At 36.4% G+C, this 23,377-nt stretch overlaps 1 protein-coding gene across 1 annotated transcript in view; it reads right to left on the reverse strand.

The window, feature by feature from the left end:
• The window catches only part of m (zona pellucida domain-containing protein miniature), a 101,564-nt gene that overhangs the window by 15,914 nt on the left and 62,273 nt on the right, over positions 1-23,377 (reverse strand). Inside the window, exons 4-6 of the mRNA XM_074096122.1 lie at positions 10,198-10,345; positions 8,749-8,847; positions 1,531-1,707 (exon numbers count right to left, since the gene is read on the reverse strand). Coding sequence (XP_073952223.1) covers positions 1,531-1,707; positions 8,749-8,847; positions 10,198-10,345 — 424 coding nt within the window. The remainder of the gene's footprint in view (positions 1-1,530; positions 1,708-8,748; positions 8,848-10,197; positions 10,346-23,377) is intronic.

Genomic DNA, 23,377 nt, shown 5'->3' on the forward strand with positions numbered 1-23,377 from the left:
TCGATTAAGTAGTATCGTTCATCAAAGACGGTGAAGGAAAACATCCTTGCACACATCTGTGACGCAATTTAATGGTGCATGTTAAGTTGCATTGGGACCGGGAGGGAGCTTTAACCAAGTCCCTCTCATTCTTAGAGGAAACCTGTGCAACAGGTAGCGTACAGGTGGTAGTGGTTGTATGTTGATATTTTTCGCAGATAAGCATTGATCTCTCTCGCACACAATGGCTGGAAGTGCAATAAGTTTAATGTACGCTAACTGGACGCACGCTAGCAAACATAAAAAGTTCATTTAGAATACTTTTAATTTCAAGAAGAATCGTACAAAATGGAGCAGGTTGGTACAGGATGATCGAAATATCGTACAAAACGCAAGGTATTGCTGTCGATCATCATACAGTTATTTAAATTCATAGCCGTGCGACCCTGATTGTAACGAAACTCACACGATATTTCTTGCACATTCTAAATAATCTTTAATATACACTGTGCCTTACGAAGATGATAATATTGATAATTGTGTATGGTGGTACTATACGCGAAAGTGTTAGGTACTAGCCGCTTTGAGGCTACAGATATGTAAGATTCAGTCACCATCGTAAACATAGAAGTTGTCTAGGTGCTCGTAAATATCTAAACACGACCGTTTTGTCGATCGCGTAAGTCCGTGTACAAAGACATCCTCGATGCCTACGATGGCGACAGCACCTACATTCAAAAATAATTGCGCCACACAAAACGCTTTTACCAGCGGAATAAGATACTTCCTTTTATGACAACATCGTAAACGTTATCGAGGAACTTCGTTTTGAGATTTCTATCTAGAAAGGCACATTTTATGAAGATTATTCATAGGCATACCGTGAGATATGGCTTCCGCTCAATTAAAAAGTGGTCATCCTTTTACTTTCTACAATTCGCATTAGCACAATCTAGTTCTAGTTCATTTTGAATTTTAATACTTAGTAGAAAATTATGCTAAAACTTTTTTTCTACTAGAGATTTCTCAGGTAGAAAAAAAATTACTTGTTTATTCACATGAAAACTTCAAACAGCGCCAACAACCTGTTTACAACCACCGACTCCGAAGATTCCTGAACTGAGGCATTATGGTAAACGTCCGTGTGCTCATCACTTTCCTACTACTCGTAGTTGCCATCTTTAATTTTGTCATTAGCGATAGAGGTGACAGCAGAGTAGCATCTATTAGGCATTAGCATGTCGTGCACTGGGACTTTTAGCTTAGGTACTTTGCAGAGGTCCATATTAATGAATACCACCTTATACTTTGCTATTCGTGCGTGTGTCACTGCGTGTACATGCGAAGCGTTACTTTGCGGAGGTCCATGCCAACAAACAACATTGGGTGGTTGTAAGTTTACCTTATTATTTGTGCGTATGTGTTATCGTTGCGTAATAGAAAGGTAAAATATATCTGTCCATCCCTTCTAATCATTGTTTTCATCCTTACATTTACAATTTACAACACTAATATTAAATACTTCAAAATACACTGATACTAAGTTCTCACCTCTGAAGTCTAGTTGAACCACATCCAAGTCAGCGATGACCATCGGCGGCTTAGACGCTGTCTTCTCGTAGTCGTTGAACCACTCGCACCGTAACCTCTTCGCTTCATCCCACACCTCTAGCAGATCTTTGTCGTATTGCACTACCACTGTGTTCTCATAGAACTGGCCGTGGAGATCTGTAATTACGAGATTGTGGTTAAGTTAGACGAGGACTTAACAAAATCATCATCATCATCATCGTCATTATAATCATAGTCAGCTGAAAAATGTTTTCAGCTAGGTATCCCCCAAAGGACGCCACAAAGATCGGTCCTACATCTTTATAATTAAGAAAGTTCAGCTGAACAGCTTTTTAGTAAAAATTCAAGTTTTTTTAGACAAAAGTTTCAGTCCTTAAATTTGATCTTAGTCCATCAAACGTCATCTCAAATTAAAAATTTTAGTCAACAATCCTTACAATGGACTTTTATAAAACGGTCCCTCCAAATGATGAACAAATGTGGAAACATAATTCGTAAAAAATCTATAGAACAGAAATAAAGCAAAACCCAGCATCCTGTAAATAAACAATTCCAAACAAAAACGTTTAATTTTCAATCCCTATTATTGCTTAGGCTACCTACTCTTGCATGAACTCGCGCAAAAAGTTGAAGTCGTCCGAAGAACGCGGATCGAACCAGAAGCTTCTCGGACGACAAAGTGCAAGCGAAACAAGCCCTTGACGTCCTCAGCTCAACTCCTTTTTAAAACAACCTTCCATTAGGACATTAATCTGCCAGCTACACATGCAGCTAACACGCCCCGATCCTATTTTATAAGCCATAAAATCGATTTTGCGTTGGAGGATCAGCGTATAATGTAACGCATTTCACTGACCGCACTTTAAGTCGTGAATAGTTCGTTAAGGTGGGAAGGAAATACGCCATCACGAGCATCCAGTATTGGGTAGAGGGATGGCGTCTGAGAGGCGAGCCGTCGAGGGATATTGGTCCTTACAAGCCAGATATGCGGTCTGGCGGGTGGCGATTCTCAGAAACAATGCGCGCGCAACATTCGCAGAAGGAGCGGGACGCATGCGTCGTCCGTTATACACCTCCGTGGCCATAGTGGACAGAACTAGGAATCGGAACGAGAAAAACTCACGTACTTTGTTGAAATGAGACCGACATGCCGTAAAACTTGGCCCGTGGCGATTTATTGCGAAATTGTTACGAATTACCGTAGTTACTAAGAAACTTTAACCTGAAACGGCAGTCTGATATGCATTTGCGTCTGATTTATATCAGACGTTTAACATGGAGCAATTATTTTGGTGGAGCAGTTTCGTATCGTACGCATAAGGAACATTTGGAGAAGGTATTTGCTTACATTATATTTTTATGTCAAACTTTCATGAAAGCGTTATGAACCTACTTTTTAAGAAGCAGCCCAAAGCAAATATAAATATACTATACCAAGGGTTGCCAAACGTCAGGATTTGTCCGGACATGTCCGGATTTTTGACTCTTTGTCAGGGTTGTGGCTGGACTTACCAAGTGCCCGGATTTTTAGAAAGGACTTCATCGAAAAAAATTGTTATCATGATACATAAATTACGAGTACACCGTTTTTTATGAGTGAAATGATAAATTAAGTAGTAGCTAAACTAAAAAAATAATAATATTTCTTTCGAAGCAATTTAACATAGGATAAGTTACAGCTAAAGAGATCTCAATCAATAATTTGCTTACTAGAACAATAAATTTTTGTTATTTTGTTTCGATTATTATATAAAGGGTGGAGACCAAAAAGTTGCACACCCGCAAGTAGTTAGAATTACTTTTAATTTTTTCCATTATGACACGAAAATTAATCATAGGTACATTTGTTTGAATAATTTTCGTGTCAGAATCAGGACTTTTAGGCTGATGTCAGGATTTTTGGGAGGACTTTTCATTTTTTCATATGAACTATACCAAGTTAAGCTGTAGAATTTTGAGCACCTCGGACAGTGGGCTAGTTTCCTGGAAATATCTAATTAATCCGTGGATATATTATAAGAAAATATTGGGCATGTTTTTTTTCTTTTTCCAATAAAACAAAAAATTATGAAATACTAATTATAATTGGTATCGTTTCATTTTATACTATATTATTTTTGCCAAATTTCTCTTCAATAATTATGATGATAAACTCACCTTGAGAATCAAACCGTCGCTAAATTAAATATGTCAGTTCGCAAAATTAAACTATGCGTTAAAATGTTACAATGTCATTTTTGAGAGGTGACAAATTTTGTTTAATGACGGTTTGTTCTCAAGATTCGTAAATATAGCCAGTTAAAGTTTCGCGTAACGTCACGCCGTGCGACTCACGGACTTTAACGCGCATCATCTTTGTAATTTTTTGTTTGATTGACAAAAGATAAAATACGTGCTCAGTATTTTCGGATAATCTAAGACACAGATTAAATATAGAATAATAGTTTTTTACCTAGAAAACTACCCAATTCCCAGAGTTTTAATTCAACTGCCAGATTTAAAGTTCACGCAAGCAAAGAGTAAAAGCGGTTTCTAAAAGCAAATAGTAAACAAGGAACAAACATTCAACTGTTATTTGCTTAATATCTCACCGACGTCTTTCGGAGAGGCACGAAACGTTCACAGACACGCCTGTGCTCGAAGCCTTTAGGGGATTGTCTTCGAGGCATGGAGTTAAGAAACACTGACATGAAGGTTTTAAACAAATGAGAGTATTTTTTTATTTTACTTTACTCTCTAGCGCCTGTATGTACAGTCACCTGCATTAATATGGAGCGTGCAAAAATATCTGACACGTCCTACCGGCAGTTGAAATAGAATCGTATTAGATATTTTGTTGTGTCAGATATTGGTGCTAGTGACTGTACGGCAATGGTTTGCAACATATTATTCTACAGCTGTTTAAAAAAACCAGACGATTACGCACAAAAAGCTTTTTAAGAGTTTATACCTAGCTAAAAAGCCGTTGGAAGTCTAGTGGTTTTACCTATGGTCTCTGAAGGGGGTCATGGGTTAAGTTCGGGCTCATAACTGAGTTTTTCGAAATTTATCTGCGGAATTGCATTTGAAATTTACACTGTGCCTTACGGTGAAGGTAGACATCTTGAGAAAACTACACACATCTGCGAAGAATCATTTGCAATTGTGTGTGTGTGTGTGGTTTTTCTAATCCGTACTGGGCCTGCGTGGGAACTGCGCCCCAAGCGCTCTCATTCTTAAAGCAAGCCTGTGCCCTGGATCAATGCCAGGAATTACCGTCAAAGTTTAGTAAAATCCTGGAATTTCAATCAAAGTCAAAATTTTAATCAAAAAGTCAAAGTCAAAATATCTTTATTCGATTTAGGCTATAACAAGCACTTATGAATGTCAAAAAAATCTACCACCAGTTTGGAAAAACCTCTGTTGAGATGAATCCGGCAAAAAACTCAACGAGGTATAATTTTTAAAAACAGATTTACAATATTATTAAATGATATCTATACATCACAAGTGTTTAACACAACTACATATGTAACACAGTACGAGTAGTTTTGCTGTTTGGAGTAAGGAATCGCCAATGCGGATCAGAATTATTATTGAACTGTCAGTCCCATTAGTTCAAGCGAGCGTCGGGTAAAAGCTAGTAACACATAATCAAAGTTCTTTAAATCTGCCGCATACTGAAATACCCCGACATTCATCGGTGGGCGGAAACGTCGCTTGCAGGCAATGCCGGCCGTTTCTATTCATTTGTCACATAACTCAGCCGGCGAACGTCGACGGCTGAAAGACTGAGTGTGCGGGCCACAGGCGATTCGTCATTGCATTTTGTACGGCCGATTTTATTGTGTACAGATAACAGTTTTATTATATTGACTATAGTTATCCCCGGCTTCGCTCAACCCTTTAAGTTCTCCACCCACTACACCTTACCGTATCATACCATGACCGTTATAGGAACGTGTCAATAACGTAATGTCAAACGCATACATGTCACGCGATGGCGACGCTTGGTTGCTGAACGTGCTAGTGAGCATAGTCTCATAATTTTTTATACAAAGAATATATTTTTGCATGACACATTGCTACTCGTATTACGGTCATTAACATGGTGACACGGTGTAGGGTAGAGTCCTTTAGACGTCACAGTTGAATGAGGTTTTCTCTGGCGCTAGTATCGTGGCGTCTGTTTGACAACTTTGACATCTGTATCACGTTTGTGATTGGTTAAATAACTAAATATGTTAAGATTGGTTTTTGGAGTCTTTTTGTATTTTTTATTTCAACTCCAAATTTTGTTACTTTTACGGTCATCCCGTAAAACCCATATCGAAAATACAAACTGAAACATAGATGCACAGAAAAACCAGAAAAACAGACCAGCTCTGGGAATCGAACCCAGGTCCTCGGCATTCCGTGCCACGATCTTAATTTGATTGCTTAGTAACGACATCTCTTGTCCGGGTGAGCGGTTAGTTCCAATGGAATGCTGAAAGTTTCTCGATAGGCTACAGCATAGTAAGATGTCGCTAGTGTCGCTGCTTAAGTGACTAAATAAGAAACAAACAAACAAGCTGAGATAGATGCATAGGAGAAATTCGTGTCTGTACCCCTGTCCAGTGGTGGCGTAGCGGTATAGCACGTGGCACGGAATGCTTTAATACTAAGAATAGATAATACTTTTCCATGAGGCTGCTTGTCTACGACGTATTCAATTTTGAAATATATTTTCTGCCTACAAAGTTTTATAAAATAAAGTCGTTATTTCAATGAGCTATTTTATCTTATATTTTCGTTCATTTTAAACTGAGCATTATGTACTTAAGGACATAACAGAATACAATGGCTTTGTTCGACAGGTGGGATGATGTTAACGAGATCGGGACAACTTAAAAAAAATCCTACTATACTTTATAATGGCAAAGTTGTGTACACCATGTGTGTAAATATATGATGCATCCGAAGACATACCTACGTCACGCTTCTCCTACTTTCCTTGTCTTACAAAAAAAGGTCACTCCACGCCACCAACACGGCTCTTTCGATAATGATGACACTAAAACCATCAGTCGGAAACGCAAGACTTACACGCAGACTCGTCAGTAAACGTTGCAATTATAACTGTTCTGTATCTATGCTGACTGTCCCCTATCCTCATTGGTTGAGTCGTTCGAGTGAAAAAACTAACCATTCCTGACGCAGGCGCAGGGTTGCGTGCCGGATCGCGACGAGTTCTAACGTAGCTAAAAGGATGTGTGACATTTTTACTAGATGAAATAAATAACAATAAACATCATGGGATAGTTGACACCAATTGACCTAGTCTGAAACTATTCATTTAAATAAATACATGCGTAAATAAGTCCATACATTTTATTAAACGTTCAAGTTTCGACTACAATCATTCGTATTTAACACGCTCGTAGCAGCTTTACCTGTAACTACTCGTAACTATGTATCTACATACATAATATGTAATTTTCACACACATTGTTTGTAGTATTGACACGAAACTTGGCAGATATGCGTATAGTTCTATCAGTTGCCAATACATTTATTAGCCTGTATCTATACTGCTTTGTACACATTTAAACGAAACATTTTTGTATCATGCGGGATCGTCTTCACAAGACGGAACTCTTCAACGGTTATGGCATCGACTTGAAATTTAGTATGGAAATTTACTTAGGACGGCAATGCAATGTTCAGTCAACCAAAAGTTCAGCTAACAAAAAAGCTTGTATCATAAATGATTTTTACAAGCTTCATCTCACAAGTTTTTTTTTTTAATCTTGCAAATTAATATTGATCCATTTCCAGTGGTCGAATTGACTTGGAATTTCTTTACTTCTTTACTAATTTTTGATCGAAGTACAATTTGGTAGACATTATATGTAGCTTAAAAGACAATGTAAGTACAGTCAACACAAACCACAGTGAGCAAAAAAAGTTTGAATTAAAAATGAAATTTTTAGACAAAGTTTATTACTTTAGGTACATTTCGCTGGATTGTCATTTCCAGTTACGGCGCCGTGTGGTAGATGGTACATGGATTATAGTATTTCACCGTTAAATAATAAAATTAACCATTTCCTTGACGCTTCTTATAAACGTAAAGCGTTAATCTCCTTCTCGTTAGCACTTCCACGTATGCGAGCCTACGCAGAGGCGAGTTTTATTAACATCATTAAACGAATGAAAATCTAAACGAATTGTTGAAAATTAATGAAGTTAAGTCAACAGTAATGTTTTATGGGAGAAAACAAAATTATAGCCGTTAACTTGCTTGACATAAAAATTCACATGATTTACTGTATTTACATGATATTTGTGTCAAGTGCATAGTTAGCACTACATGTTTTATTGCACTGCACTGCCATTATAAATACTTAAGTAAGAGTGAAACAGACATTATTTTTACGTTATCTTTTCTTGAGAAATCATTCTCACCGATTATAAGAGCATGTTTACTCTTGGTGTGGGGTTATTAAAATTTACTTTGAGTCATAACTGCATAAATATTTGACAAATATATTTTACGCATGCATTTTGAACAAGCATTTAATCTAAACCGCTAAGTAGGAGAGGCATAAAGTGTCGAACAGGTACTCTTCTCACACCCCGAATGAAAACCACTAAAGAATTATCTTATCTTGATTATCTTGTCAATAAATGTTGTGAGTTTGAGTTCGAGTTTTGAGAATTTTAAAAATGCTCATGGGAATGGCAAAATCTCGGAATTTCAATTGTTAGATAAAAAAACCCAGTCTATATGTACAAAGAACTGGCATTAGGTACATTGCAGCACTTGCTTGACCATTTCAATCTTGTTCGCTTTATAGTCAAGCAATGTAATGCAACTGGTATGATTTTCCTTGCAGTCTAAACTGGACTTGTAAATCCATAGGCTAGGTATATTATATAGACAAAACTAGTTAGATACTTTACTTAAATATTACGGGATTCTTTCTGCAAAATAACCTAATCAATCTCTTCCAAAAAATAAACTATAATATCATTAATTTTGCTAAGTGTGATACTACTTATATGAACACTTCTGTTCATAAGATCTCTAGAGGCCTATATTTCATCTGACTTTATACGCCAATTAGAGATTAGCAAAATCAAATGATACTTTGTTTTTCGATATTGTTAAAGTAGATCTTACCTGTCCATCACTACATCACTTATATTGTGAAATTCATTAATTTAGCTCACCTGGTTTTGTACCGCATTTCGCGTACGCAATCCTGAATGAGAAATAAGTCTGCCCTGTAGATGGCGGCACGTAGACGCATCTTGGATCTCCGTGCTGACCTGCGAAGGATAAAATATTAAAAAACATCTTGTAATACAACATGGTCATTAACTCGTACAACTAATAGACAAACTAAATGATATTCTCAGCGGCCGTTGCCCTGGCGTTTTCAATAAAATACTTTCTTTCATTAATATTTATAGAGAAATGTTTCATTTCGCGTGTGTTAGTTTCGACAGTCATCACACTAGCGTGACAAAACGCCTTACCGGCCATAACGCGGTTGTAGTAGATAAATTTACATCATAAAGGAACCGCGAAATGAAATGAAGCAACTTACTTTCAATTTTAGTGCTTTAGCGTTAAACTTAGTGTGTAATGTTTGTCACGCATAGAATCGAAAAATATTTGCTGATATTTTAGCAGTTTTATAAAACTAAATTAATTTCAACTAAAGAAGGCAATGATAATGATAAAGAACTAGTAACTAATATATAAATACGTCGAAATCGCACTCGCACAAGCTCATGATATCAGATGACATAAAATACCGCCCGATCACATCCAATTTATAAACCTACCAAAATTTATTTTCGGCATTATTAACTAGGCAATAAAATATTATTTTACTTCCTTTCGCATTTAATTTGCTTCAAATATTACTACTGAATTTTGACTCACATCTATTGGTCGAATCATTTAGTAGAGTCGCCAAAACCTCAAATGCCACAATTTTTATTTGGTTTGGGTCATCCTCCGATGGATCACTATAAAATTGATTCGATAATACATGTATAGATACAGCTTAAATGACAATGCACTTATCAAAAGAATTAAGTATTATTTTACTTATCAAAAATAATTAGTTTCACTTCTCCACATCACACACAACAATTTCGAATTTCCATCAACGCCAATTATTAGGTTTAACCACGCATTTAACATGGTTCAGGCGTACAAGAAACTTCTCAACTGTCATTCACCACAAGGGCCAATCCCGGTAAACGACCCATTTGTGCACTAAAGCCTGCAACTGGAGCATGTATTAATAATTCAGCATGTATCCATCATAATTGTAAGTGAAACCTTAGCAATTAGTAGTAACAATTAGAGGCGGTCTGAATACTGTGGACTATGGTAAGACAAGACTTAACTACTGTGTGTGGTTGAAAGGTGTTTCGACTTAAGTGTGGAGAGTAGAGAAATATCTAAGTGAAATAATTACTCGCTAGCTTCGACCTGTTTCAGGACTTCATTACTTGTTAACACTATAACAAGGAACATTTATGCATTCTGGGTCCAGACTCCAACTCACTGGACGGTGATAAATCAGTCACTCATCGGGACTTTCTTTTAATACAGAAGGATCCCGATACAGTGAAATTAGATATAAGAATTATGTAACATACCTTTTGACGATACGATCCCCTCGAAGGGATGTGAGAACGTGAGATGGACGTCCATGTGGTCCTTTCCGCACATTACTTCTAGTGACTGTATGACGGGCATGCCGTCCGGCCTATCTACAGGCCATAACTCGCCCGCCCGTACCCGCGTCTGCAAACAAACAAAATGTTAATGAGGCTCTCATAATAAAGATAATCAAGTCATTTACATAGTATCGCGGATAGTAAAAAGTGTTTTATAATCATTTCAACAGCCTGAATATTGCGGCAGGTTTTGGGGCTGGTTTGAACTGAACACCTCTGTACAGTCACCTGCGTTAATGTCTACCACAGCGAAGCATGCAAAAACATTTTACACGTCCCACCGGCCCTAAAAATAGAGCCAGATATCTATACATGTTTTTCAGCGTTCTTTTTTTAATTCTGGTTGACAAATTTCAATATAGGTACCTACATTGTTCGACATTCAAAGTTTATCGCGTTAAAAACGTTCTGCATTTGAATCAAAATTTCCGATGAAAAACCCTTTACTGGTTTCCCGAATTAATCTTAACACACCCCGTTCCGTGCGAACACACTTGGTCAAGCCAAAATCCAGATTCATCGTCTTTATGATTTCTATTAAAATCAGTTTCACTTTACAACATTATCGGAACATGAATCCCAATGCTTGTTGTTTGTTGGATAACGAGACAAATGAAAAACGTTCTATGTAAAAAAAGGATAAATAAGTAAACATTTTAAGTAAGTAATTGCTGCTTGTGCACATAAGTGCACATAATTTATATGGGACTTACTTGAATCATATTTCGAATATGGAACGTAGATTTAAACATACGACTTCTTACAAATACATAAATACAACAGGTTATTTTACTTAAGATTTTCACCTAGGTATACTATTTCTAGTAGTGTTTTTGTCTTCTTGAGTGTTAACAAGTACCATCAGCCAAATATGTGGTCTACCACCCTAAAGTTGATAATCGTTTGCATGCCATAAATCAATAATGCCAATAGACGTGCGTGTCAACTTGAAAGTTCAACTTAAGCGACATACTCATTTGATAGGAACTTGTTTAATAAAAATTGATAGACCACTTATTTGGCTGATGGTACCTCTAGATAGATAATTCAACGAAACCGGTTCTCTATCGTTTGCCCGAATTTCATATGCCCGAATGTATCGTTTTCTAGAATTTTCATTTGCCATAAAGTAATTTATTTCTGAAATAGTAATTTCTTCAGAGTTGATATTAAACTAACCTCACCTAACCTAGCATTCTATAAACATATAAAAAAATCCTGTAAACGGCACGGTTCTATATATTTTATGGCAAACGTTGGTATAGCAAGTGAAATTCGGGCAAATGAAATTCGGGCAAGTAAAGGTAACCGCAATGAAACCATAAGGTATTATTAAAATTTATATCGGTTTAAAGTGCTAAACTTAAGTATAACATATGCGTCGTAAAAGACCTGGAAGCTGGGCTATGCGCCATTGTTTTAAACAAAACTTCTAGAGAAAAGGCTGTCCAAGCAGTTCTTTCGTAAAACTTAGTAGCAATAAAATTCAACTCTCCTTGTAGTGCAAAGACGGTTTCATTTTAAAATATGTATACCATTTTTCCTTGCAGCCAGGAGGTACAAATACAGGTTTTGGGAACAGTGCAGACATTATAAAAGAGGGCCGAATAATTATTGAACGAAACGTTTTCATCAAAATTGGATGATTGCAAAAAACCAAGAATGTGGTAATTTAGTGGGAAAAAAGATACATTGCCATTATTTATTTATTTATTTCATTTAATAATTCGAAATTCATTTCAACCAACAAATGGCCAAAGAGTTATTAAACACGAAAATACTTTAAAAAAAACTATGTTAGTGTGCAGTGAACTGAACATTAAAAAATTTACATTACATGACCAACAGGAGACTCATCTTCTGCTGGTCAGCACCTGGGCAAAGTGCATTATATAATGCAAATGAAAACAAGCAATATGTCAATAAATACGAATCAGATTAATTTGTTTAAGCATACAAACAAACAAAATCCAAAAAAAAAAACAAATACAGCAGACTAACTGTTGTCCGCGACTTCGCCGGCCAGGAATTCGCTTATCGCGCACGCTCGGGAACAATTCACATCTTCGGGATAATAATTAGTCTATTAACACGAAACTACCGTGAGACTCGGTCATATATAACGGAATAAACCCGGCTAATTCACGTCTTTTTGAGCTAAACTCGATTTGAGCTTTATTTCATTAAAATTATCCTATTATTTTGAGTAGAGCCAAAAAGAACAGTTTGTAGCGAGTACCTATCGCTTTAACATTGCAGATAGGGGCTCATCATGCGATGGAGCGATTTGATGAAACGTGGGCGTATGTTCCTGGAACGGCGCAGGCGCACTTCCCACGCACCATCGAGGAATTTGCGAAACGAAACTGCAGGGCTACTACGAAACTCAAAACTCGAACTTTGTATCGTGCGGTCCCTCTGACACTTATACTATTTAATGCGAGAGCGAGAGGGACGGTACGATACGAAATTGGAGTTTCGAGTTTCGTAGTATCCCTGCTGGCCCTATACTACGAAGTGCAAAATTCGAATTTCGTATCTTGCCGTCCCGCTGACGCGTTTATTATTTAATATGAGGGTAAAGGGACGGTGCAATACGAACTTCAATTTTCTAATTTCGTATTAGCCCTGCTACGCACGTATATGTAGAACTCAAAGTCAAATAAGATGCGAAAATGACTGTCCGTGAGTGAGTTCCTTCTCTAAAGGCTCTAAAGCTGTAAAGGTCTCCACCTACTACACCGTATCATGCCATGACCGTAATAGGAACGTGTCAGAAACGAAATTTCAAGCGCAAACATGACACACGACGACGACGATTGGTTAGGAAACGCGCTAGTGAGCGTTTTTCAGTACAAAGAATATATTTTTGCCTGACAAAAATGGCAAAATATATTCTTCGATGATACTACGATACTTTCATCAGTAACTTAGTAGTTTCTCTGTTAATACTGTGGCCTGCTATAACGCCTTGTACATTATGTTAGAAGTATCCAAATCAACACGTTCTATTCATCTTTTTCCAGAGGGTAGAGACACGTTTCATAGGTAGGTATATAGCGTAAACATTTACCCTATAAGGGCACATAAGTATACCTACCAGTGACGAAGCATCCATATAGAACCCTCTTCCCACTGGCTTGCCCAATATTTACAAAATAGGACTACAGGACTTTCATTCCTTTATGAAAATGTAAGCGATCTTTGCTTCGGCTTTACCACGGAAATTATCTGACGCTACGCCACTGATAGCTACTAAACGTGAAGTAAGAAAAAGGAAAGTTTTAGTTCTCATAAAATGCTAATTTTCGAAGCTATGCCAACGATTTGGAATTTGGGGCATAATTGTTACCGAATGTTTCTTACTGTCGGCGGAGAATTTTTCGCTAAATACATAATTTATCAAACTTGTAATTTTATAGTGAATCATTTAAGTATCAATCGATTGATTTGATTCTTTCGTTGATTGTAAATTATCGTGAAAAATGATATAACAACAGATATTTTTAACCTAGTAGAATAAATCGTAAGTTTCTTTAGATGAACAATAGAGACAATCACAACAAGCTTCGTCATAAATGAACAAATATACCAATATTCACTACAATCTTCGTCAGCAAAACGAATTCAAGATCTTCAACAAGCTTTGTCATCATTAGTACCTAAACTCTAAATCCATCCCGGGGCCAATACAACCCTGGACCAAATGTACCAAAAATGCTTGCCACAGTGCCGTCCCGGGTTGCCTCTTATAACCGTACAAAGTTAAATTTAGGTAATTTATGTATAACAATAACGTGAAGAAATTCGGCGTTGTGAGCTTCGGAATTATACAAAAGTACTACTATAATGATGGAGTACAGTCAAACAAATTGATTCATGTACCAGGGTGGAACCTTTAATAAACAATTTCACTATGATTTCCTTGACAAAAGTATGGGGCGTCAACATACTCGTGACATCAGTAACACAAAGGGTGGAACCTGGGTCATGATTCAGTTTGTTTGACTGTTCACGTTCTCAGTGAGTTGTGACTTGTACCATTCTCGGTTTATAGGCTTTTAAAGCATTAATCACGTGACTCAAGTAGCATTACTTCGGTGTCTTTGCTGTTGGCAGTGAAAGATGTCCGAGTACTTAATCATATTCCGGAGGAGCGCATTACTAAAATGATTTGGAGTTATAAATTATTACAATTTGTCCGGAGTTTGGAGGAGATTGATGGCTCGAGGAATGAAATTTTGGATAGTTATTTAAATTTGTATCTCGTTTGATACATGTATTTGGATCAAAAGGTAATTTGTGAAGAATTATGTGCTACTAACATAATAATCATTAGGACAGTCAAGAATTGTTAGTTATTTCCCTTACCCCTAAACTCTTAATAATACATCATTCAAGCCACCTTTTATTTATTATTAATGTTTATTACCAAATAATATATACAACTTTATTACCAAATAAAGAGGAATCGAACAGATACAGCTTACGCTGTGACATTTATCTTTACCAGGAGCAGTACAAATAAAAATAATTTTTGAAGCTACGTTTTGTAACTGAAAACTTACTTAAAACTAAGTTACAATAGAGTCGCTTCTCATGATGTTTTTTTTATATTTATAAACTAAAGTTCGTGAGTATAATAACTAATCCAATGTACGATTTTATGTTCGCTATTAGCCTAATGATTATTTGGAATGAAACATGCTCAAAACGTGCATCAGAGTCACCTAGACTGGCTTGAAAGCATTCAATAAATAAGCACTACTCAATAAAAACAAAACGCTGTACCCTCATTATGCCCAAGGATATAATCATGACAAGCCATTATAACTACGTTGGGGTATTATTTCCTCAGTAAAGAAGTCCGTCCAGATTCCCTATGCATAGTTGCGGAGAAAGTTCGTTTACGTTTACGTTTCGGGACTAGCTATTGGGATGTATTTAATACATTGAATACATCAGCTATTTATTGTGTTAGGGAAGCACTAACAAGATCAAAGGTTAGTGTTATAAATAAGTTTAATTTATGCGTTCGTGACAGTGACTAGCATCGATAACTCATCTGCCTTTGAGATTTACGACACTAAGATTATTTAGCTGCTGCGGTGACGTATAATGAACATATTTTTCATAACTGAGTGTTTATCATTATTTGAAGCCAATTATACTGAGGGAATTATCGACTTCGAAATATCGACAGGTTCAATTACGGAAGACTGCATCAACTACCTTAAAATTTAACGATAAATGCCGCTTGTAATGTATTTGAATCCACTTAATTATTCTCATTTCCATTTCTTATTTTTCTTTTTTCTTATTTCTTGCTTTAAAAAGTGCTGTTTCTGTAGAAGGGATTTCATTATAAGTAACTCTTTCTTAAGCCAGACAAGTTGAAAATTTCAGGTTACCAAAACGTTGTTTTTCTAATATTATACTCGTATGTAAGTACCTTTTATATTAGTACCAGTTGAACAGCTGCTGACCGTCTTATTGTTTTATAAAACAGTAAAATAATAACCGCATTCTGGAAGAAGCTACCTTTAAATAGAAAACGCTTATTATTTATTACCTGTTAAGAAAAAATGGACTGCAGGTTAACACACAGGTAAATAAAGAATACAACAGTATTAATAACATAATTATGTAATTGCGAACTAACCGCCGGTATTCATTGACCGCAGCGTATTTCTATGGTAAGCGAAAGAAATTATAGCCACAACTAGAGTTAATCGTGATTCTACTTTAAGGATTTAATAGACTTCTTTTTATTCAGTAAATAAAACTGTTTGAATTTTTTTTATAAGATAAATAAAAATTCTCCGGATCCAATAGGTAATCGTGACAATCACAGCAAAGAAATAAGACAATCAAAGCTTGACAATGACTATAATAATGACATTACTGACAATGATGATGATTATTGATAATGCGATGAACTGCACAATCTAGTGCACATCCCCTGTTACCGAGATAGGAGAAACCGACTCAAATGGGAAAGTAATAAATGATAAATCAGTTATTTAGCCGTTTTATAGCACTAACGACTTGGCGCGTGGCACACGCTATTACAGTAATGAGGAGCTATAGAAAATACGGTAATCGTACGACACTGCGTTTCTATGTCGGTGGTTGCCGGATATAAGCAATAGGATGATGGTTCTTACTTAGATGTTAACAATCGTATGTACAAACATGATTAAGTTTATAATGAGGTGCAATTTCCATTGATACTGCATGTTATAAAATATATATAAATTAGGATATGATGCTCTGTATGGGCACACAATAATAGACTCAAAAACTAATCAAATATTTAACATTGTCGAAGAAACATTACTTTACTAAAATTTTATGTAACGCTTACAGAATATAGAAATACATTGTGGAATTGTGGGAGTAACTAGCCTAGTCCAAATTAAAAATTAGGTGGTAAAATGTCAAAAATAATCTGTAGATTACTCATTAAGAAACATGCGGCGATTCATAAAGAATATGAACAAGGGTAATATCAGCCTCACTGGGTTAGAAGCGTGCCGAATCTCACTGCTACCTCAATGCTGACTTGTATAAAGCATATAGCAGGTGGCCAGTGATGTGTAGTTTTTTACAACATTCTTTGTTTGATTTAGATTACGTAAACTAGTCTCCATTATTCTAATGAGAGTAATATAATATACCACCTCACGGCTCGTAAATGCAAATACTTACTATCGAAACATTTCATCCTCTCACCGTAGAACATTATTTCACTGAATTTTATGATGAACTGCCAAGCAAGGCGATGTCGCTGTGACTTTTTCTAAAAAAGTTTCCACATTGGGCCACAATTTAGTTGGTTCGATAATTAAGATAAATATTTCCCGTGTGTCGACGAATCGCTAATCGATCTTTTCATAATTTTCTGCCAATTTCTGCCTTGCCAAATCTAGAGGTTACTTCCTACCTTTCGTAATTCTACATGCTCCTGTTGCAATTAATTGAAATTAAGAGTTCTTACAAGTTGATTAGAAGTTAAATGGAGTTCACGTTTTGCGCAAGTAGCGGTGAATGAATCTAGAGCGGAGAAATTTATTGATGAGGGATTATAACGTTTGCTTTCGTCGTTAGACCGTCCGAGCTTGTGGAAAATTACGTCAGTAAGTACCCGCTATTCTTCATGCATTTTCTCTGTGACAAACAATGTTTTAAGAAAAGTATTAATTGAAATAGATAATTAACGTTTAACCGCACTGCTTTTTAATAGATTTGTGGTGTAAGTGTCGATTCTGTTTACGATATAAAACAATCAAAATTAATGAAGGTGCCACTTTCTTTGCAAGTGTCACTTCTTCTGTTCAATCTTGAACAGTTTCAGCGAAAATGACTGTGACACTTAATGTTAATAATTGGAAAAGTGACACTAGCTAGTGACTAGGTACATTTATTATTATAAAGTATCTTGAACATGGTAACAATTTCGATTGTTTTTATTTCATCCGTTTTCTGCTATATTCAAGCCATTTTGTCTGAACGTTTTTAATGCTGGTTGCCTAGTAGACATTAAGTTAGTGATGTGTGGTATTTCTAACAGAATTATAAGCACAGTTATTTATGAAGATACAAGAGATTGTATTAAGCAGCGAAAACCATCTAGGAAAGTTAGTGTTGCAACTGATCATTTAATTTTCATAATAATATGGTGTGAAAGAAAAGCAAGCACTGTCTCAAGTATTAATAATTTTACGCGACTTATACGCATGCACATAAAAATACACTAAGGACCAGTTAATGATGTTGTGTAGCCATTTATATTATAATAGTTAGCTAAGATTATGAGTACTAAAATACTAACACTTAAGTTTGCACAAAGGTTAAGCAACTTTGAGTTAATAATTTCTTCACTATAAACTGAGGATGTGAACAAATACCAATATAGATTGAAAATTATGACTTATGAGTATTTATGAGTCTTAAAGTTACTAGCTAGTTATTTACCGCGGCGTTAATGGGATACTTTTATGTTAACATCTCCCTGGACTCTCAGTGGTCTTTATTTTGAATACATCGCATAGAACACCCGCTCAAAAGTTTGTTTTTAGACATAGCGGTTGGGATTTTGGGGACTTAACGTGTCGATATCCTACATAATTCCGTGGGAATATGGAAATAGAAAGTAGCCTATGTTACGCTAAAGGTCCAGCTATCTGTATATTAAACTTCATAAAATCCGTCTAGCCATTTTAGCATGAAAAAGTAACATAAATACAAACGCACGCACGTTCGCATACAAGCACACACGCACAGACTCACAAACTTTTATACAATACTAGCCGTTACCCGCGACTCCATCCGCGTAGAATTCTGTTATCACTATCCCGCGGGAACTATGCAATTTTCCGGGATAAAAATTATCCTATGTCCTTCCCCGAGACTCAAACTATCTGTATACCGAATTTCATCTAAATCGGTTCAGCGGTTTAGACGTGATGCAGTAAAAAACAAACAAACAACCAACAAACAGACTTACAAACTTTCACATTTATAATATTAGTGGGATTAGTAGATAGTAGATAAGCTTAATATGTTTATTTTTACGAGTATATACGTAAAGATTATAAATAATATTTCGCGGGACTTAATTACGAATTACTTATTGCAAAATTTACCTCGTCGTTTCGACCACATTGCAACTGCCGTGGTCACTGAAGTGTGTAGGGTATCACGTTCGTTTAGGCGCGTGACTGTTTCAAACTATCCACACTTGATATTCTTGTACATAATCATTTCGATACAACACTCACAATATCCCGCGATTTATCCGAAGATACAGTAGGTACTTATAAGTCCCGAGAAATACTAATACATTATACTTAGAGACCCTCCGCCAAGTAAGGCTTGAAACTAAACAACGGACACCGTAATTTAAAACAAAACTACTGAAGAAGCCATCTCTTTATATTGTGCAATTCAATGACACGGTTGATCAAATCATTTGGAACAAACGACAACAGTTGTTAATCATAAACAAACACTTTCACCTTTCCATTCATGAACGTTACTCATGCATTAGCATAGGATGGTCGATAGGTGGCCGTTGGAGACAAACCGCATGCCTGAGGCTTTCCGTTATATATATAAACAGATATAGGGCCCACGTGAGTTTCATTGATAAAACGAAAATACTAATAAATATAATTCTAAAAAGCATTCGTTGTCTAAAAATAGTTTTATTATAAATTCAATTCAATACAAATATTTCTCATTCAATTCAATGTATTCAGATAAAAACGCAAACTTATTCTTGATTTCATCTTACCGATGAAACTCAAGTGGGCCCATCGCATAAATTAAAGGCACAGCCAAGTATAATACTGCATTTTTACAAAAAAGTGTACTAGGAATGGCGCATAAAATATACAACAAACTACCACAGAATATGACAAACATGGCAAATGAAATAGATTTTAAGAGAAGTTAAAGGCGTTCCTTACTGATAAGGCCTATTATTCGGTGCAAGAATTTTTGACTGATACAATAAGTTGTTTATGTAATTTAAATATAAATTGTTAATACCCTAACATAAATAGTAGAGTCAACGTTATAAATAAGTGATCACTTTTGTACCTTGTCACTTTAACGTCATGTTTGAAAAGTCATACAAAATTGTGTAACGACTGAAAGCGACACAGTACAGAAATTATCACTTATTTTTGACGTTGACTGTCAGTTAAGTGAATTTTAACATTATTTATAAGGCATGCTGCATGAAATTTGAATTTGGGCCTTTTTTCTTTTGACTAGTATAATATATGATAGGTACGCGTAGGTTGTGATAAAATGAATGTTGATCAAGATGCTGATTAGATGCTGGTTATCGTGTATTCTTCCTTCCAGTGTCGATAGGTATCAGCACCTTTCTGCATCTCCTTTTGTGTTTTCATAGATTTGAATTCACCGATATACGAGTAGCTCAGCGTATTAGCAAGCTGAAATGGCAATGAGCAGGTCAACTGATGGCCGTTGGGGCAGACTGGTTCTTGAGTGGAGACTACGTGACAGCAATGTTATTGTAGAGCGCCCTATAGCTTAGGTAGAGCGATGATATTGGTAAAGCAGCGGGCAGTGATTGGGAGAGAAATTAAATGAAAATCGAGCTCAGTAGCGTGTCATGGGATTAGCCTATGTCCACCGGTGGACTGATACAGACTGATGATGAGGAGCTATGGAATGGCATTCGCTCCCGTTGTCTGTATTTCCGCATAAATACAATCTAGGGCTCTTCAAGGCTAGAGTGAACAGGCTGTTACTGAACCAGTGAGATACACCTTTGGCCTTATCTGCACTTAATATCAGGTGAGATAGGGGTCAATTAAGGTCAGTTTAATGTAAAAAAATAGATCTCAATACCCATCCTTTCCTAATCCCGGCAATCCTTTCTGAACAACAACAGATATTGTGCTGTTGCAATTATAAATTTTTGTGGAATCGACTAAGTTACAGATTGAACCTATAAAACAAGTAATACGTTTTGAGGCCATACATGTTCCTCGAACAGCGGTGGATATCAACCAACGAGATGGATGGATAAAATATTATATATTTGAAATTTATTATGACATGAGCTTTACGGGCGTTTACAAACAAGTCTTTTTTTTCAATTTTGGAAAAAATATGGTTAAATCCTATTCATAATCAAGAACACAACTGATTCCGATCGTTTAAAAAAATGTCCCCATTTTTTCATACAAAATTTTATGAGTCAGTTTTGTCACGCCCCCATCCATACTGAGTGTATGAAAAGAAACGTCGCAAAACTTTCATTGTTTTAAAACTATCGGAATCGATTGTGCTCTTGATTCTTAATAGGAAAATCCATATTTTTTCCAAAATTTCAAAAAAATAGAAAGGGTATTCTGAGAGGACGTCTGTGCCCTGAAGTGGATCGTATATAGGTCGAGACACGATCAGAATCACACGTTAGTTTTCAATGTAAAATCTAGTAAGTACTTACATTTAATGTCTACGTATAAAATTTTCTTTCCCACAAGGATTGGTCACGCATTTTACAAGAATGCTGTCAGAGGCGTGGCGAAGAAAGTTCCTGACTCATAATTCGATGTTAAATATTGGCAAGTGATGAAGCTTCAAGGTATGCGGGTCTGTTCCGGCTCTGAAAGGTGATAGCATCGAGCAAACTAGCTGTATGCTCGCTGGTTCGTCTGATTTATGTGGATACTTTAGATTTATAGGGGAGTGCCGAAAAGTGCCCTGTGTTGTTGTCTCGGTGTAATTTTTTGTAAGCTTACACAGCTAAGGCTAAGCAGTTAATTGGTCTGACTGCTTCTGTGTTCCCTGATTGCTACAATCTAGCCGTCTTAAAATCTAGGATGATAAGACATTTATTAGACAAGCGTGCTCCATCTTAGTCCACTTCTTCGCTTACCATCTGGCGCGATTGTGGTCAAACACAAGCCTATTTCTGTATAAAAATGCTTGCTTGCTTTTTAAACGACCGATGGCTAAGTGGTTAGAGCACCTGACTACGAAGCTTGAGGTCCTGGGTTCGAATCCCGGCCGGGGCAGATATTTGTTTGAATAACATGAATGTTTAACATGTATTTAACTATGTATTTATCTATATAAGTATGTTTATCCGTTGCCTAGTATCCATAGTACAAGCTTTGCTTAGTTTGGGACTAGGTCAATTGGTGTCAAGTGTCCCATGATATTTATTTATTATTTATTTTATGAACTGCAGTAATTTACCTTGTTTCTCCGCTAAAACCGTGCGTTACAATTGCGTCACATATTTTAAAACATACAAAGTCCGCCCTCCGTATTTGCTTATCCTATCCTACTTAATATTATAAATATAAAAGTTTGTGACGATGTTTAGAGGTTGGGATGTGTGGATGTTTAGATGTTTGTTACTCAATCACGCAATAACGGCTCAACGGATTTACATGAAACTTGTCGTGCAGATAGACAAAAATCGGAATTGAGTCATAAGATACTTGATATCCCGGTAAGCGTTCCCATAGGATAATATTTTAAGTTTAAACAAAAATAGAGGGCGCTGTCCAAGAACGGTGACGTACCTCAGCTCTCAAGATGACGTGACGTGTAAACTTCGTTTGGAATCAGTAGATGGTGTTGTGCGAGCGGACGTTGTCCTTTCAAATTGTTACCGTAACTTTTTTCAGGCCAAACTCTAAGACATTTTATTTATTACGTTGCCATAGTAACAAGAATCGTGTTAGTAAACTGTTGTCGTTGTATATTTCAAAAATTGCACGGGCATAATATACAACAGTTCAGTTAAGACGGCATTAAGCTATTTCTAATGCGGGCGAAGCCGCGGATAAGGCTAGTCATCGCATATGGCACACACGTATTAGTGTTTCCACTAAGCAGGTAACAGCGGGGCGTGAAAGATGGTAAAATAGGCTAGTGCAAAATCGGGAAAAACTTAAGAAATGCCCTTTTTATGGGAAGTGAAATTAATGTATTGAATTAATAGGAACTAATTTCCCGTCTATCCCACTAGTCACATTGAGTTGTCCTATCATGGGACTACTGGGACCTCAATAATAATAATGTCCCAATCAGGAATTGAATACCAGACTACTAAATTAAACGATTCAACTGACGATTACAAGCCAGGAATAGTCCGATGAGTTTCAATATTTTGAGAAGACCTTTTTCATAGGATATAATCGTGAGTTCAACCGTTTAAATCAGAGATTTTATCAATATGTCAAACAGGCATCAATAGTCTTTAGGCGATCTATTTATACCCCTGTTGTCAGGTGAGCCGTAACAGTGCCTATTCTTAGTAACCGAAGCCTATAGACACCGCACATTACGTAAAGATAAAACTCGTTCATTTATCGTTCCCAAATAGCTAATCGAGACATGTTCCGATTATATCGATGAGTAATAAAACGCGTTTTCGATTCTCGATCGACTGGTCCAACCACCTGCAAAACTAAACATGTGGTCAGTATGGCAAATATTTATGCTATAGTCCAGGCCGATTAATATAGTATGGACGGGAACAGCGTACGAGCATTTCGGAAAGCAATTTACTCTAAACGAGATATTCCAATTAACAGAG

The sequence above is a fragment of the Choristoneura fumiferana genome, chromosome 13, assembly GCF_025370935.1.
Source record: "Choristoneura fumiferana chromosome 13, NRCan_CFum_1, whole genome shotgun sequence".
Classification (NCBI taxonomy): domain Eukaryota; kingdom Metazoa; phylum Arthropoda; class Insecta; order Lepidoptera; family Tortricidae; genus Choristoneura; species Choristoneura fumiferana.